Here is a 17,183-nt window from a genome sequence, read left to right on the forward strand (position 1 = left end):
AGATCTTGAGTTTGATTCCTACGGACCGCAGGATTTGATTGTTCTTGCCAATTATTTTTTGGACATTGCAAACCTTTTAGTCCCAATTTCAACAACCGAACCGGAAATCGGGACTACATAGGATTTCCCAACCGGAACTAATATCGTGTTCTCTACTAATGCTCGCTGCCGAAGGACATGTATCTACCACAGAAAGGAAATAGTGTGTCGTTGAGATATAAGAGGTAGCTAGAAAAGGATACAAAATATGTGGAAATGGTGTGTCACTAAGATATAAAAATGCAATTTACAGAGACGGGTGAAGCCATGGCCCGCTCCAACAAATGGTTCCACGCAAAATAATTTATAACTTTTTTATATGATCTCAGATGAAGTTAAACTTTATACTAAAATTATAGACGTTGACAAGACCTACAATTTTATAGTTGATAAATTTTTATTTAAGGTCATTTAATAGTCCAAAAATTATTATGAGTTCTCTAATATTAAAATCTAGAAGTTTTGATTTTTTTTTTATAAACAACCACAGATGAAGAGTAGTTCCATATTCAAGTTGTAGTGGTAAGATCTAAAATTTTATAGTTTATACATTATTTATTTAAGACCGTTTAGAATCATAAGATCATTTAATAGTTATACCCCTACACATGACTATAACTATATATAGTAAATCATACAACTCAATACATACTTTGAACTTTCCACAATTTTAACCTTTATATATATACTAAAATATATTTAGCATGTTTTTTCTGTATCTATAGTTCACAATAACCACAGTGTGGAAGTTTTTCACTTTTTTATTTTTTGCTATATTTAAAGATTTAAATGAATTTCTAAAATAAAATAGAAAAATATTTTCAGAGGCTGATGATGGCGTCACCCACCCCTAGAATCAGATTTCTAGGGGCAGGTGATAGCGTCACCCACTTCTACAAAATCAATTTCAGAGTAAATATAAAAGAATAGCATACTTCGTAAAGTTATATGTGACTGTAACGTGGTGGAGAGGAGGGTGAACATGAGGCCTGAGGTAAGCAGTTCGAACCCCGGTTTACGCAAGTGTGCATATTTCGTAAAAAAATTGTACCTCGATAGTGAGGGGGTTTGTGGTGGTGGCCGGTTGGTTGGGATATTTTTTCTTTTTTATTTTATTATTTTCGAGTTTCTTCTGATTTTTTAATTTTCTAAAAATTGATTTGCAGGGCAGGTTAGGCCATGACTTGCCCCTGCAAATCGATGCGTTTTCAGCTGCGAGAAGCAGAAACGGGCACCGCACCCACCCTAAAAATAGATTTTCAACCGCCTCTGCAACCCCTTTTGTAGTAGTGGCCGGTACCGATATTAATTGATTTTTTTAATCTGTTCAAATTATGAAAATACCCTTACCTTCAGAAATAAATTTGTTTAATTCAGGTATCAGATCAACGACCAACAATAATTAAATAATAGTAGTACTTTCCAACCGTACCACTATGACAAGGCTCAAACTTCACTACTATAGAACAACATCTCTCGCCCAACCGGTTCCAAACTTGTTGCAGTACAGGCTTTGGAATCGAGATTATTATTGAAACGAATGTGGAGCTGGTTGATCTTTAATGTAAAGATATCAGCTCAACAAAAGTGATGGAGGATACCTCCTAGGCTCCTATCACCGGTTCGACGTCTCCTATGCTGCTATACAGCTTGCGAAAGCATCGAGGCTTCTTTTTCCTTTTTTTTTCCATTTATTATCCATCATTGCAGTGGAAGGAATCAGAATACTATACTTGGTTGCATACCTTCCGGAGTTCTTTTCACTTTCGCGCTTGGATGGAAGCCTTACAAGTCACCAGGTACCATCTACCACGCCCACCATCAAAAGAAAAGCGAACCAATCCAAGGCTGCCACTGAAGACGTATGACACTAATCCCGATTTGATTTCTCACTAATGGAAAATGAGTTCCGGCTTTTTCATTCTTCGGTTCATATACAGCATCACAATTCATTTCTACAATGTTTCATCAAGTCAAGTCAAGGCCCAGGCGTTTTGGATCCATCGGATGATCCGAATGATAGATTTGTTGACATCGCAGGATAGCGTCAGAGAACATACAGTGAAGTAATGGCTAATTTTTGGGTGGACAAGTTTAACGTCGTGGAATTTACTACGAGGAGAGATTATTGCGTAGATTAGAGTATAGTGGGATTTAAGTCCAAACGCATTTAAATGGGGCTTGCCTCGTCTCGAAAAAATTTGATGGTGATGTGGGGATTTCAATGGCCAATTTGATGGAGGTACATGCCGAGTGACCCAGTGTATAGAATGTTTTCATTAGATCAATAACTATCCAATTTGAATGTTTGGGGCTGTAAAGATACCACCTCACTTGGTCATTTGAATAGGATGGATTTCAGAGTAAGGCTAGACACATTGAGAAGATTGCAGAGCCATCAAAATACTCAATTAAATCAAGAAAATTAGCAAGTATTATTATGTGATCGGTAACAGAATAGGCCATGGGAGCATATAATGGCTAGCTATTGCTGCCTAGGGTGGATCAAGGCGTTCTCCAACCTTGAAATATAGTGTGGCTAGTACCTTGGAACCTTTGCATGGTTCGCCAACAAATGTGTCGACACTCTACATGGTGTGTAGAAGCAATGGGTGATGTGTATGGGGGACTTGGAGGACCTTTTCTTTATGACCACTGCTAGAAAACGGGTTGAAGATGCAGGTCTAAACTACTAGCTGACTTTGCACCCGGTATCGACTGCAACAGCGGGGTGCCCATGGAGGGCTTTTGGCACCGGGTCATGCCACGACCCGTTACCATTGGCTTCTCGAGGCCACAAGCGCCAGGTTGTGGCATGACCCGGTGCTAATGGAGCGGACTTAGCACCGGGATGGTTATACCATGACCCGGGACTAATGTCGCTGCCTATATATACAAGACACTCTCCCCTCCCCAAGCTGTCATGAACTCAGCACCGTTCATGCCAGCCGAGTGACGGGAGAGGAGGGGAATTTTTGCAATTTTTTTGCAAAGAAAGGTTAGCAATTTTTATATATGTGTTTAATATTTTTTTAGATGTAGTTAGCAACTGATTTAGTTTATTATTGTTCTATAGTTAGCAAGTGATTTAGTTTATAATTGTTATATTAATTGTTATACATGTGATAATTATTTTTCTAGATATAGTTAGCAATTGATTTAGTTTGTAATTGTTATAATACTTATTATACCTGTGATAATTATTTTAGTTAGCTATAGTTAGCATTTGATTTAGATAGTAATTTTAGTTTTAATTACACATTCTGAAATGAATTGTTTGGACACTCTAATGATGTACATAAGGATCTGTTTCTGAAAATACTTCATGCCTCCTTCAATATAGTCCTGGGAACATTGAAATCTTTCAGGCTGACACTAAAGCTATCGACAAGTAAAAATTTCATCAGCAATGTGGTTGCAGCACATTCAGAAATTGCGTAGCCTCCTTTGGACCCTTCTCAAAAAGAATAGAGGACACCAAATCAGTGAACAAGGTATGAACACAATCTTTGTTAAGATTCAACTTTGTAAATGATGTTATAAAGTTGGATAAGATTATGTCAATGGCTTGATCACTAATTTGGTGTTCTCTGTTCTATTTTAGAAGGGTCAAAGGGAGGCCATGCAATTTTTAAATGTGCTGCAACCACATTGCTGATGGAATTTTTACAAGAACACAAAAGTGGAAGATACAGGCAGTGGTGCTTGCTCTCAGTCAGTAGCATGGCACTGGGACGCAGCCGGATATTGTGATTAGCCTGGCCTCTCAGCCACATAGCATCCCCTGGGGATGAGACCCAAGAGAACGTGCCAGCGATCCACACCTAAAGATGCCCAATAGATGATATCACCATGCAGACAACATGTGAGCTATATGTCAAAGTAACAAATATCACCGCTCTGGTAGCCTCGGGTCGGCCTTACCAGTGATCCCTGGTGGTACCATTCATGGTAGGTAGGTAACCCCTGCTACTCTGTTGTCACCGTGGAGCAGATCGTGGAAGCCGGCGGACAAAATGAAAAGCTCGAGCTCGATTTCGTTGGAGGGGATGGAGAAAAGGCGTCGGGAGAGGCACTCCACGGTGTCAATCTATGACACAAGGCTTACATCAAACTTATTGGGAATACAACAGCTCTCGTGGATCCTCCTTCTCCACCAGACGCAGATAATGATGATGATGACTTTGATGGTGGTCCTTCATCTCCGCCACCATGGCCTCCCCCCCCCCATCACCTCCGCTAAGGGCCAGGAGTACTCTAACTCCTCCACCACAGGCCAAATGGAAAAAAACAGACCTTGTCCCTCCCACCAGCTGGAAACCCCAAGAAGCGGAGGATTGTCAAAAAGAAAATAGGGCCTAAGAAGAAATTAGCTTATGAGCTGATCGATGAGGAACTGAAGGAGCATATATGCCAAGTAGTGAAAGATCATTTCAAACCTACACTAAGAGAAGAGGGTGCAAATAGAAGCAGTACTGGCATCAAAGCTCTACGATTGCTTAAGCGACGCCGCTAAGTGAAAGGTAAAACTACCCTCGGACTTTGATCGCACGCAAAAAAGGCCCATTAGGAACAGAAGAAATATGGAAAGACCGTTCCTCAGCTAGGCACAGAACAAAAAATCCTTGAGCCCCTCCGGGTGCAGACGGATAAAGAGAAACATATGACGGAATTTGTGCAAGAAACGAGATTTACCTACGCGCAGGTAGCCGGGCAAACGGGCAAACGGATGATCTCCCATTAGCTGAAGTTGTTAGTGTTCCATATGAGTATGGAAAACCTTTTGTTATTCAAGACAAGGAGAGCAATCTAGGCATGCAGATGCACAGATTCCATAGTTGGTACCTGCAAATGTCGAAGGAAGAAGACCCGATGCACATGTTTGGAGTTAAGTATCGCGACCACAATTTCTTCATTGGGGAGGATGTCTTATGGGTGAACTTTGAATATGTGCATGCAATATACCGTCGAGATGCCCTCAACATCTCTCTCATCACCATCTAGTTCCTATAAGCATCGACTAATCTTCAGATTAATACATTTTATTAACCAGCACTGTATTCTTTATGTACTATCTAATTTATATTGTATCGTGTAGTATGGAGCTTCAAAGATGCCAAACTAAAGGATGGCAGCATCAGGTGGGCTTCATGAATCCCATTGTTATCAACGAGGCAAATGTACGGTCGAGATATTAGTAAACGTGTGTTAACATGTTCAATGCCCTAGATAAGTGTTATCGCCATAACTTAGGCGGGCCAGAAAGGTGGGCCGAGAAGCAAGATGGCCTCAAAAGGTAATCATAGTGGGCTTGCGAATCGGACCCTGTGCAGGTGTTTGAGGCTAAGTTTGGCCATGTATCTAGATAGGCTTGTGTGTTTAAATAGTTTAGATAGAGATAGCCAAGATTCGTGTCGTGTTAGTTAGGATTGGCTAGGGAAGGCAAGTCTCCGGACTATAAATATGTACCCTGGATTATGAATAAGGGAATCAATCAATTGTTCACCAATAATTCTCGGCGCATCGCCACCCCTGTTCTAGGGTTTCTCGGGTAAGTGCCGCCGCGTGATCGGGGCAGCATCGTCCCTGCTTATCCGTCTTTTGTATTTCTTGTTCTGAAGCGTTGTTGATGGCGAGTAGCACTAGTTATCGTAATATTTATAGAGTACCATCAGTTCTTTCATGCCTTATTTATGCATCGTTTGTTACCTGTAGACGTTCAGCTGTCCTTGTGTCCGATCTCGGGTGTAAGGGCAGCATCTTGCTCTGTTTCATTTAGTAGATCCAATTTGTTATGGTTAGTCTTTGTTTATCGAAGATTTAGTTTAATATCTGCATGATTAGGCCATTCAAATGGGTTGAATGTTCCGGCAGTATGTTTGACGCTTTATGACAGCTTAAAAAGGGATCGTTCCGGGAATCAGCTTTTAGTTGGTTTTTAGACCTCTGTTTAGGTTATTGTTTCGTTACCTTCCGTATCTGTTAGGCTCAATTACGTGTAGGATGTTCCGGTTATGCAGTGAAAGCTTTAACTGTGGTAGATTGGATTAGCTTAATGGTTACAGAGCAAGATTTATATTACCATCAGATATAGTTGCCTTGTTTATAGATCCGATCTGGTACTGAACACAATCGGCTCTTTACAGCCGATATAGGGAGTCACCTGATGAGCCGATCATGGCTTGGACTAATGTTTACATGTGTCTGTGCATGCAGGAAACTAACATATAATACCTTCCTGATCAGGTATTATATACCTTCCTGATCAGGTACAAGATCAGGTGGCACGCCTAGCAACCCGGACGCCAGGACGTGTGCCGGATCTCGGGCCGTTGACCGAGGGACCGGGGCCCACCAGCAGTCCCGGGAGCCTCTTGGCTCCTCGTGTTGCCTGTCGCTGCTCGCCGGCGGGTTTTGACCGACAACAATAAGCAACACTACAAACTCTATATACTCCTACCCTACAACTTCGAGTAAGTCTTGATCGACTTGTAACTCTTTTCTTTTCGTAAATACTTGTTAAGTCTAATACATGTATATATGCTTGTATATCTATATGTGCAGCTTTCATTGGATTTTTCTCGTAATTTTTGTGGAGTCTAGAAAATTTATAGCGTTCGACTCGAAGAGGAAAAATAGAGAAAATCCAACACATCATAGACCCATTGAACAGGTAAGTTTAATTTGCCTAATAAAATCCTTTTCATTTTTCGATCAATTAAACATCGGACATATTTTTACGCGCAGGGTGTGGAAAAGGTTTGTGAAAAAGCACAGAAGCCAAGGTCAATGGAAGGATGAATTGACCGTTAAAATGGACTTTTCGGTATGTGGGGTCGTTACCATTTTGCATATCTCATTTGGTGCTATATATACGCTTTGTAACTAATTTATTCCTCCTATAGTGTTCGTGACAAGAAAAAGAAAATAATTAGTGTGAGTACTATATATATGAATTCATGCACTGTAACCTATTCTGGGAAGGCTACGACGGAGGACCTAAGAGTACGTACAAACCATTCGTAAATACGTTTCTAATTATGCTGACGCGATGAATTAATATATCGAGCTTTATTTTTTCAAAATGATAGATGATGCGAATCAAGGATGAAGTTCTCCATGTGGATAGGATCGAGGCCGTGTCGGGGCAGCTCACAGGATTCATTATGAGGGAGATCCTGGATCCGAAACGCGAGTTCTACCACGACCGCCATATTAATAGAGTAGTATCCGCATCGAGGTCGTGAGGGCTTAGAACTTGTAATCAAGATAGAAATGATTGCTCGTTACATTTCTAGTAATTGTAATCGTGATATTTGTATAAGTGTAAATGTTATTATGTCTAAATAACTTATTTACATGATTGGCAGTGATATTTAGTTATTTTCGTACATTATTTTAACTCGAACGCGACTAATGAACTGCAGTAGTGTATAGCTCCGGTACACGTAGCAATTTTACAAGTACAAACACTAATAAACAATCGAAATAAAATACAATTTGGAAAAAAGTGGGAAAACCCTTTAGTACCGCAATCGGTACAAAGGAGCTGCCAGCTTGCATCAACGTGGCGGCCCCTCTGGTACCTGTTGATCTTTCCAACTATACTAAAGGAGGCCTTTGGCACCGGGTAAAATATCCGGTGTCCAAGATCGAGACTTTCAATCTCGATTCCCTAGTACCGGTTGAAAACCGATCACCAGTACTAAGGGTTGTTTTCTATTCTAGTAGTGGACTAAAGCTCCACCGTAGTGGAAGAAGCAGCAAGATCCATGACGATATCATTATTCGATGCTACAGCATGGACTAGCACTACTACATATTGATGAAAATATTTTACCACCGTCTTTGTAAAACCAGCGGTGAAAATACTCTCTGTAGTAGTGTAGGGCTGACCTTCCTGGCAACAATACCACGGGATAAAATTAAATCAACGTGCCGATTTTATTTGATTTTTCGTGCTCATCCTTTTACTTACACATTTAAACTTCCCCAGTTAAATTCTTGCATCCTGCTTGTCAACTTACTTTCAGGAGTAGCTTCTACGTTAGCTCGGTATATGGGTCCGGGTATAAGTTGCAAAACTCCAGAGCACATCAAGGTAGGTTATGCGTGGTAGTTTTTTCCTTTATACAAATCTTTGTCGGAGCCGAGAAGTTTTTAAGCATCCAAATTTAATTTATCTCCCTCCCCTTTTAGGATATATAGGTGTACTAATTTCTTAAAATAAACTTTATATTCTTTGCATAAATTGCATAGCAGCTATCTGGTTTGAAAAACCAATACAAAATGGGGTTGCAGACCGACTAAACAGTGCAAACAAAGGACAGCTGATTCGGCCTTGATAGCATTGCTTGCTTGTCACCAGCTGACTCCACTAATCATTATTGCTCGACGCGGGAAAGCAAGTCCATGCATGGTCCTAACCTTATCAAAAAGAAAAAAAAAAGAAATTGTTGGACAAGAAACACGTACGGGCAGAGCCACTCTGCTTTATGTATCTTAGGCGGGTCATGTGAACCACGCCGAGCGAGGGAGCAGACTAATCTTGACGAAAAGATTTAGATGCTAATAGTGAGATGAGATTAACAAAAGCGACCACTGAGGAGAGGGCACAGTGGCCGGCACAGCTTTAGCTAGCTTTCCTCTGCAGGTAGCTGATGGCAACCAAGCGATCGAAAGGCTCTTCGATCGATCTCTTTTGAGGATTCATATCGATCATTGCAGAAGAAGGAAGGAGGAGGAATCAGATTTTTTGCAGATAGATTCCGTGCACAATCGCTTTATTAGTCCACCTGAAGTCTATGCTCGATCGGCTTGATCAGGGTTGTAACTCTGTTTCTTTTTCGACGCTATTGTTCTCACTCGTAAATAAATTTAACAGAAGAGCTAAACGTCAGGATCCAAATGGTCTTTGAATCGTGTGAAATGAAATCCCTAGAGCCAGTCCACCTCTTCCAACACATCGCTCGCTCTTGACAGAATTTACTTCCCAGCCCAGCCAATAATTTAGCCCAAGAAGCATCCCACGTATTTTCAGGAAACCAGGCAGGCTCGATATATATGGCCAATAATTCAGCGGAAGAAGAAGGAACGGCTCATCTTCCAGCCCACCAAAAGCTCACTGTTCATCTTCATCCTCTACTCTGTCAGCTTCATTCCCATCGCCCCCGCCCCGCCCCATCGTGCCGCCTCCATCGCAGCCGCCGACGCCGCAGCTGCCCCGCCGCAACCTCCCTTCCCCTTCCTCCACTGGTGGTCGGCGGCTCCTACCACCTTACCACCCCACCCAGTGCCTGCTGCCGCCTGGGTTCCATCCGCCCCGCCGCCGCCACGACTGTGTTGCTCGTCGCCCCCGCCGCCGATCCAGCCCATCCGGTTGTCTCCCGTTGTCCCAGCCCCGGCCGCCGTCTCGCCCACCACGACCGCGGGGCCAACCGTCCACCCCAAGCTCCTTCTAAGAACGCAGACACCTGAGAGGCCCCACTCCCCGAAACCCGAACCCTAAGGCTCCCACGGCGGCGGCTCCGCCGCTCCGGCGTACGTGACGGTGTGCCCGAGAGTAGAGAGAAGACGTGTGGAGGAGGAAGGAAGAAGAGGATCCGATGGCTCACAATATTTGCACGAATCTCAAACTCTGGAAGATGAGCAGGCTTCCTACCGGAGTTTGAAGATGAGTAGGCTTCCTACCTTCCGGAAGATATATAGGATCTACCGGAGAACCATCCCACGTTAATGCTATGTGTTTCACTCGAGCAGCGCTGACTCTGTAGCGGCGGACCGTCGGTCTGTTTGTTTTCTCAGGTTTGGTTAGTTGTTTAGGCCGGGTGTCTGTCCGAATTGCAGCCGAAACGAATTTTGTTGCATTGCAGCTTGGAAAATTTTTGTTCGAATTCACATGCCGGCCTGATGCCTCAACTCTGACCGAGATGGCATACGTGCTAACTAATCTTCTTGTTCTTCCTAGCATTGACCGTATTCGGTCGGCGGTTTTATGCCTCAACTCTGACGAACGTTAATCGGAATTCCATGCATATAGAGATTCTGCCTAGCTCTTAATCTTCCAAATTCCCGGATTGGGCTTCAAAATTTGCAGATCAGGAAGAGCAGTCTCGGCCTGCGCCCCTGCCGGTGTTCTCCGACCTGACCGGCCCACCAATCTGCCTTCGCTCGTTCGTGGCTGCTGACAGGTACGGGCTCAACAGGCTTAAGGTGATTTGCGAGCAGATGCTCTTGGTCTCGATCGGGGCATCGACATCAAGACGGCAGCATCGACAATGGCTGTAGCGGAGCTGCAGCACAACTGCCCAGGGCTTGAAACCAAGTGCATCGAGTTCATAGCCGGAAGGTCAGCTCAAAAACTTGACGCCGTCGTCTTTGGCAACACAGGGTACAGACATCAGGAGGCGTGCATGGCCAAACGGGCCGCCCGGTCCGGCATGGCATGGCACTAGCGCGGCGACACGGGCACGGTCAGGCCATGTCGGCACGGCGTGCTAACCCCGCAGCCCAGGCACGACACTAGGTGCCAGCATGATATGGACACTGTCGGCCCGGCGTGCTCGTGCTGCCTTGAGATTGACACCCCACAGCAGTAGCAGTGTGCGAAGCGAGGAGGCCGGTGGTGGGGTGGTGTGGTGCGCCACGCGGCGAGGTCACGTGCGGGGAGGCTGGTAGTGGCAGCGCACATGCGGAAAGGTCAGGGATTGTGGCGGCAACAGCGGCGCGAGAGGCCAGCGGCGGCCGCAGCAACAACACTAGATCTGGCGAGCTCGAGAACAGAGAGGGAAGAAGGGGAGGGGCCCGCCAGACTGGCGCTGGAAGGCAGGTGAGAGCCGGTAGCAGCTAGGAAGAGGGAAAATGAATTAGGGTTTGGACGAATCGTCAGGAAGACATATACGAGGGATAGGCCTAACAGGCTGAGAGATTAAACGGGCCATGCTTGTGCCGCTCAATGGGCTGAGATGTCGATCCAAGCACGACACAACGCACTGGGCCTTGCTGGCCCAGGCATGATCTGGATCAGGCTATGCTTGGGTCGTGCATTAGTAGGCCGTACATCGGGCCATCTTTTAGACCTAACCCATTTGGCAAACTATACTTGATCCTGAATCCTGACCGAGCTTCTTAAGGCTGTTGTCAGTGGAAGAAAGAGTAGATCGATAGATATTAGTTAGATAATAAGGAGTGTACGACTAAGTAATATATCGATAGATTCAAGAAATTGTATACTTTACACTCTAGTTTTATTAGTAACTTTATAGTTTCTTAAATTCAATAATACCCACATTTTTTGAAAAGATTTTGAAATATGGCAAGGGACCAAAACACAATCATGTAATATTCAAAAAAGTATCATCAAATTAAAGCCCGCCATATATGCACTTGTATCGAGAGCGGAGGCCCTTGGCATCCTGGTTGCCTAGAATCCTTGAACTTGATGAGAAATTGGGATATGCACACGACGTGCACAAGGCTGTGCAGATAACGTGTTTATGTACTATTTGCTATGATATATGTGTGTTGCCTGTGATAACTTTGTTGTGATGATACATGATGATATTGCTGCCTGTGATGTTTGGTTTCGCCCAGCACCATGACCGGCAAACATGGATGTCTGCATCTGCTGGCTGCAGCAGCAGCCCGGGCACTGAGAATTAATCTAGTGTAGATGGAGGATGATGACCTTGGAGCAGCATAGCAGATCTATGGAGCTGTGGTGGGCGACAAGAAGCACCAGTTGAGCAAGAGGGCCGTGCCTAGCCAGCTAAAGGAGTATCATAGGGATAAAACTCATTTCTCATCCTATAAAACTTCCTCTCCTCTCTCCTCATAATTACCATACCATATCACAAATTTGCTGATGTGGAATATATTATTTAATATTTATGAAACTCTTATGAAATCTTTCATTGAGACTGGGCTTATAATAACGCTTTTCTTGTTATTTTAAATATGGTGTCCGAATGTAATGCATGAAAATGGAAAAAGTGTTCTAGCTTAATTCTTATTTCGAATGCAGTAACAAGCGAATCCAATACCAGGTAGGTAGGATTCTTTAAGGTATGGAGGGGAGAGAGGGGGAAGTGAGAGAAACAAGTCGTATCCTACCATCTGTACGAGTTTTAGTCTATTGTCATGCGACTAGTAACATGTCTCTATCCGTGCACAAACTAAAAGTTTATAAAGCTACCACGGGACAACTTAAAAGACAAATTATTATAGGGGCTGTTTATATTGTTGTGTCAACATTACGTATCAACACATGAGACCGCAACGCGCATGTACTTTGTCCAAAATATGTATGTATTTCCTTTTTGGACTTCCCCAGACAATAGCTCTTAAGCTTCACTTCACACGTATAATAAGAAGCTTAAGATAGACCACGCAAATACATGTACACGAGTTTACTGGGCTTATTCAAAACGCGACCATACAATGGCCCAAAACGACGGTAGGTAAATATATAGCATATATAGGTAGCAAGGTAGGTATGTAGGTAGGTTTGTTGTGAGGATTGGTAGCAGGCAGATCCATGGTGAATTGGTGCCCTCAGCAGGCGGCACCGCGGAACCCCATGGTGGCGCCGGCGACATTGTACAGCACCTCGAACGTCTGCAGCTGGACGTTGCCGATGACCCCCATCGCCCGGTCGTCGCTGCCGGGGGCGAAGGCGAGGCAGTCGGAGAAGAGGATCCCCGACGGGTCGAGCTCCACGGCGGCGCTGTGGTCGAACACCAGCGTGATCTTCGGCAGCGTGACGCGGCGGACGCCCCTGAAGTCGTAGCAGGTGTCGAGCTGGTTCTTGGGCGGCGCCGCGCGGTACATCCCCATCCTGGCCCGGAAGGCGGCGCGCAGCGCGCTGTACGCCGTCGGCGGGAGGCGCGTGATCACCGTCCGGGAGTCCACGACGGAGCCGGGCGCGAACACCGCCGGCGGCACGGAGAGGGTCTGACCGGCGACGACGATGGCCTGGAGGCGGACGAGGTACAGCATCGGCGCCTGCCTGATGCTGAACATGGGCGTCAGGACGTACCGGGAGGAGGCGACCCTGGGCACGCCGAGGACGAAGAAGCCGCTGTAGCTCGCCGTCCGCGGGAGGCAGTAGGAGAAGACGCCGCCGTAGGTGAGCCTGGTCTGCGACACAAGCGACTGCGCGCCGCGGCCGAGCGCCATGATCCCGGCGGTGTCGTTGGGGAAGTGGCCCTGCACGGCGTGACTGCACCCGAACTGGAACCCGCCGATCACCGACGTGGGGTTCAGCCGCAGCACGTCGGAGATGTAGGTGCCCATGGTGGACCGCCCGTCGGGGTACTGGACGCGGTACTGGCACTGCCGGGACCCGGGGGCGCAGCCGTTGCCGTAGGGGCCGAGCTGCCGGCAGATGGGCGAGCCGCAGGTGAACGGCGCGTACGTCGACGACTGGGAGGGGTCGTAGAGGATGTCCGTCTGGGGGTGGCACTGCGGCATGGGGCAGGGGGCGCACTGGACCCACGCCACGTCGCTGGCGGTGTCGAGCACCATCGTCTGCTTCACGCCCGGCAGCCGCTGCCCGCCGCTGCCGCCGGCCGCCGGTTCGAAGATGGTCACCGCCTCGGAGCCCTAGTTGCATTGCATGATTGCATCATCATCAAACAGTAGCTAAGTCATCAGCCACGGGACGGTACGATCGACATATATTAATGAAAACACAAGATCTGCATATATATATATATACATATACATATATATATGTATGTATGTATGTATGTATGTATGTATGTATGTATGTATGTATGTAAATATTAATGTGTTCTTGCCTTTGACGTGGGGTTGTTGGCTGCGCCAACGTTTGGTCCAATGGTGGGAGCGTGCTCCGACTGTCCGGAATCGCATTTCGATTCCGGCAGGTCGCTGCCGTTGTCGTCCTGGGGAGCGCTGCCGGCGAGCTTCCTCTGGATGTAGCCCACGCGGTGCTGGTCCTGTAGCAGCACGTCGGCCGGCGCCGGCGACCAACTTCCCGCCGCCACCGAGCACGGGCCATAGGAGTGGCTCAGCGGCACCCAGCTGCTGGCGGTAAGGTTCGCCGGCGCATCCACTGCAGCAAGCAGCACGAGTTATCTCGCCACACCATTTTCGTATCATCGTATGCGTGCAGTATGGATTATACTAACAAACAATTTGCACGTGTGGACACATGACAATCACATACCCCTGAGCCCTTGACACACCGGCTTCGGCTTCAGCCAGCTCGTGGCCACGACGACGTAGTCGGCCGCGGCCTCGTCCGCCGCCGTTGCGCCGGAGAGAGAGGCGACGGAGCTGCTATACAGACACAAGAGGCCGAGAGGAATAAGAAGCCAGACCGCTGGTGGAGCCATTGCTGACCTGGCCTAGCTGCTTCCCCAAACAGTGGAGTGGTGGCCGGTCGACCGATGCTTGGTGACGCTGCCAAGAAGCAGTATATATAGGCGACCGAGATCGAGCAGGCTCAGCTCACAAGCTACAATGATTGTTGGACAAGACATACTGGCGCGGAACTTCTGCTTTGTCAATCGGCGAAAAGCTGATTATTGATCTTCACGTAATGGATTAGATGCTGAAAGTTGAAACCGTAGCAATTACGAGCACAAGTGATGAAATAAGGATGTTGTATTTTGACGCACGAAGTACCTCGTGTCCATGCATTTTGTAAACACATCCACTGGCACAGAAAAGACCTTTCATCGACACCTTGGTCCTGGCCGGGGTTGGACCCAAGACCAATGAAAGCATTAGTCCCGGATCCAACGGGCTAGAAGGACGGGGGACCTTTAGTCCCGGTTGAAGAGTTACCTTTTAGTCCCGATTGTAGACTCCAACCGGGACTAAAGGGTTCTTTACGGGTCAGTTTAAAAGAAAAGCATCGCATCTAGAATCACATGTGTCCTGTATAGGTAGGGTGGTAAGAAAACTATATATGAGGTAGGACTCTTTTGATTCCTACGGACCGCAGGATTTGATTGTTCTTGCCAATTATTTTTTGGACATTGCAGACCTTTTAGTCCCGATTTCTACAACCGAACTGGAAACCGGGACTACATAGCATTTCCCAACCGGAACTAATGTCGTGTTCTCTACTAGTGCTCGCTGCCGAAGGACATGTACCTACCACAGAAAGGAAATAGTGTGTCGTTGAGATATAAGAGGTAGCTAGAAAAGGATACAAAATATGTGGAAATAGTGTGTCATTGAAATATAAAAATGTAATTTACATGGACGGGTGAAGCCATGGCCCGCTCCTACAAATGGTTCCACGCAAAATAATTCATAACTTTTTCATATGATCTCGGATGAAATTAAACTTTATACCAAAATTATAAAGGTTGACGAGACCTATAATTTTTGTAGTTGATAAATTTTTATTTAAGGTCATTTAGTAGTCCAAAAATTATTATAAGTTCTCTAATTTTAAAATCTAGAAGTTTTAAATTTTTTTTAAACAACCACGGATGAAGAGTAGTTTCATATTCAAGTTGTAGTGGTAAGGTCTAAAATTTTATAGTTTATACATTATTTATTTAAAACTGTTTAGAATCATAAGATCATTTAATAGTTATACCCCTACACATGACTATAACTATATAGTATCTCATACAACTCAATTCATACTTTGAACTTTCCACAATCTTAACCTTTATATATATACTAAAATATATTTAGCATGTTTTTTCTGTATCTATAGTTCACAATAACCATAGTGTGGAAGTTTCACTTTTTTATTTTTTTGCTATATTTAAAGATTTAAATGAATTTCTAAAATAAAATAGAAAAATATTTTCAGATGCTGATGATGGCGTCACCCGCCCCTGGAAACAGATTTCTAGGGGCGGGTGATAGCGTCATCCACTTCTACAAAATCAATTTCAGAGTAAATATAAAAGAATAGCATACTTCATAAAGTTAAATGTGACTGTGTAGCGTGGTGGAGTGGAGGGTACACACGAGGCTTGAGGTAAGCAATTCGAACCCCGGTTTACGCAAGTGTGCATATTTCATAAAAAATTGTACCTTGATAGCAGAGGGGTTTGTGGTGGTGGCCGGTTGGTTGGGATATTTTTTCTTTTTTATTTTATTGTTTTTGAGTTTGTTCTGATTTTTTTAATTTTTCTAGAAATTGATTTGCAGGGCAGGTTAGGCCATAACCTACCCCTACAAATCAAATCGATGCGTTTTCAGCTGCGAGAAACAGAAACGGGTACCGCACCCGCTCCTAAAAATAGATTTTCAACCGCCTCTGCAACCCCTTTTGTAGTAGTGGCTGGTACCGATATTAATTGATTTTTTTAATCTGTTCAAATTATGAAAATACCCTTACAATAAATTTGTTTAATTCACGTATCAGATCAACGACCAACAATAATTAGATAATAGTAGTACTTGTTATAGTACAGGCTTTGGAATCGAGATTATTATTGAAATGAAAGTGGAGCTGGTTGATCTTTAATGTAAAGATATCAGCTCAACAAAAGTGATGGAGGATACCTCCTAGGCTCCTATCACCGGTTCGACGTCTCCTATACTGCTATACAGCTTGCAAAAGCATCGAGGCTTCTTTTTCCTTTATTTTTTTTGCATTTATTATCCATCATTGCAGTGGAAGGAATCAGAATACTATACTTGGTTGCATACCTTCCGGAGTTCTTTTCACTTTCGCGCTTGGATGGATGCCTTACAAGTCACCAGGTACCATCTACCACGCCCACCATCAAAAGAAAAGCGAACCAATCCAAGGCTGCCACTGAAGACGTATGACACTAATCCCGATTTGATTTCTCACTAATGGAAAATGAGTTCCGGCTTTTTCATTCTTCGGTTCATATACAGCATCACAATTCATTACTGCAATGTTTCATCATGAATTTTCATAAGTCAAGCCAAGGCCCAGGCGTTTTGAATCCATCGGATGATCCGAATGATAGATTTGTTGACACCGGAGGATAGCGTCAGAGAACATAATGTGAGAGCCGTCCAATTTAACATCATTTTAAGCGAACCGCCGGTCCTTATCACGAAGATGAGAGCTAACACACGCTCGCACTAATGGCGCGCCACGGGTTAACCCACATCTAAATTATAAAGGACCAACCCTTCATTCACCAAAAATAATATCAAATCCGGTAGTC

General features: G+C 44.9%; 1 protein-coding gene across 1 annotated transcript; it reads right to left on the reverse strand.

Moving 5' to 3' along the window:
- Positions 1 to 12,324: 12,324 nt before the first annotated feature.
- LOC112887364 (aspartyl protease family protein At5g10770-like) lies at positions 12,325 to 14,449 on the reverse strand. The gene is made up of 3 exons (XM_025953509.1): positions 14,231 to 14,449; positions 13,839 to 14,116; positions 12,325 to 13,641 (listed from the first exon to the last, which is right to left on the reverse strand). The coding sequence occupies exons 1-3, from the start codon at positions 14,397 to 14,399 to the stop codon at positions 12,592 to 12,594; spliced, it is 1,497 nt and encodes a 498-aa protein (XP_025809294.1). The 5' UTR covers positions 14,400 to 14,449; the 3' UTR covers positions 12,325 to 12,591.
- Between the last annotated feature and the right edge of the window lie 2,734 nt (positions 14,450 to 17,183).

The sequence above is a fragment of the Panicum hallii genome, chromosome 3 (genome assembly GCF_002211085.1).
Source record: "Panicum hallii strain FIL2 chromosome 3, PHallii_v3.1, whole genome shotgun sequence".
NCBI lineage: Eukaryota > Viridiplantae > Streptophyta > Magnoliopsida > Poales > Poaceae > Panicum > Panicum hallii.

What these genes read in the sequence shown, in the direction of transcription:
- LOC112887364 (XM_025953509.1), bottom strand. Translation starts at nt 14,399, where the DNA reads ATGGCTCCACCAGCGGTCTGGCTTCTTATTCCTCTCGGCCTCTTGTGT. An exon ending in GGTGTGTCAAGGGCTCAGGG is followed by an intron (nt 14,117 to 14,230) that starts GTATGTGATTGT and finishes TGCTTGCTGCAG; the next exon opens with TGGATGCGCCGGCGAACCTT. An exon ending in CCAACAACCCCACGTCAAAG is followed by an intron (nt 13,642 to 13,838) that starts GCAAGAACACAT and finishes CAATGCAACTAG; the next exon opens with GGCTCCGAGGCGGTGACCAT.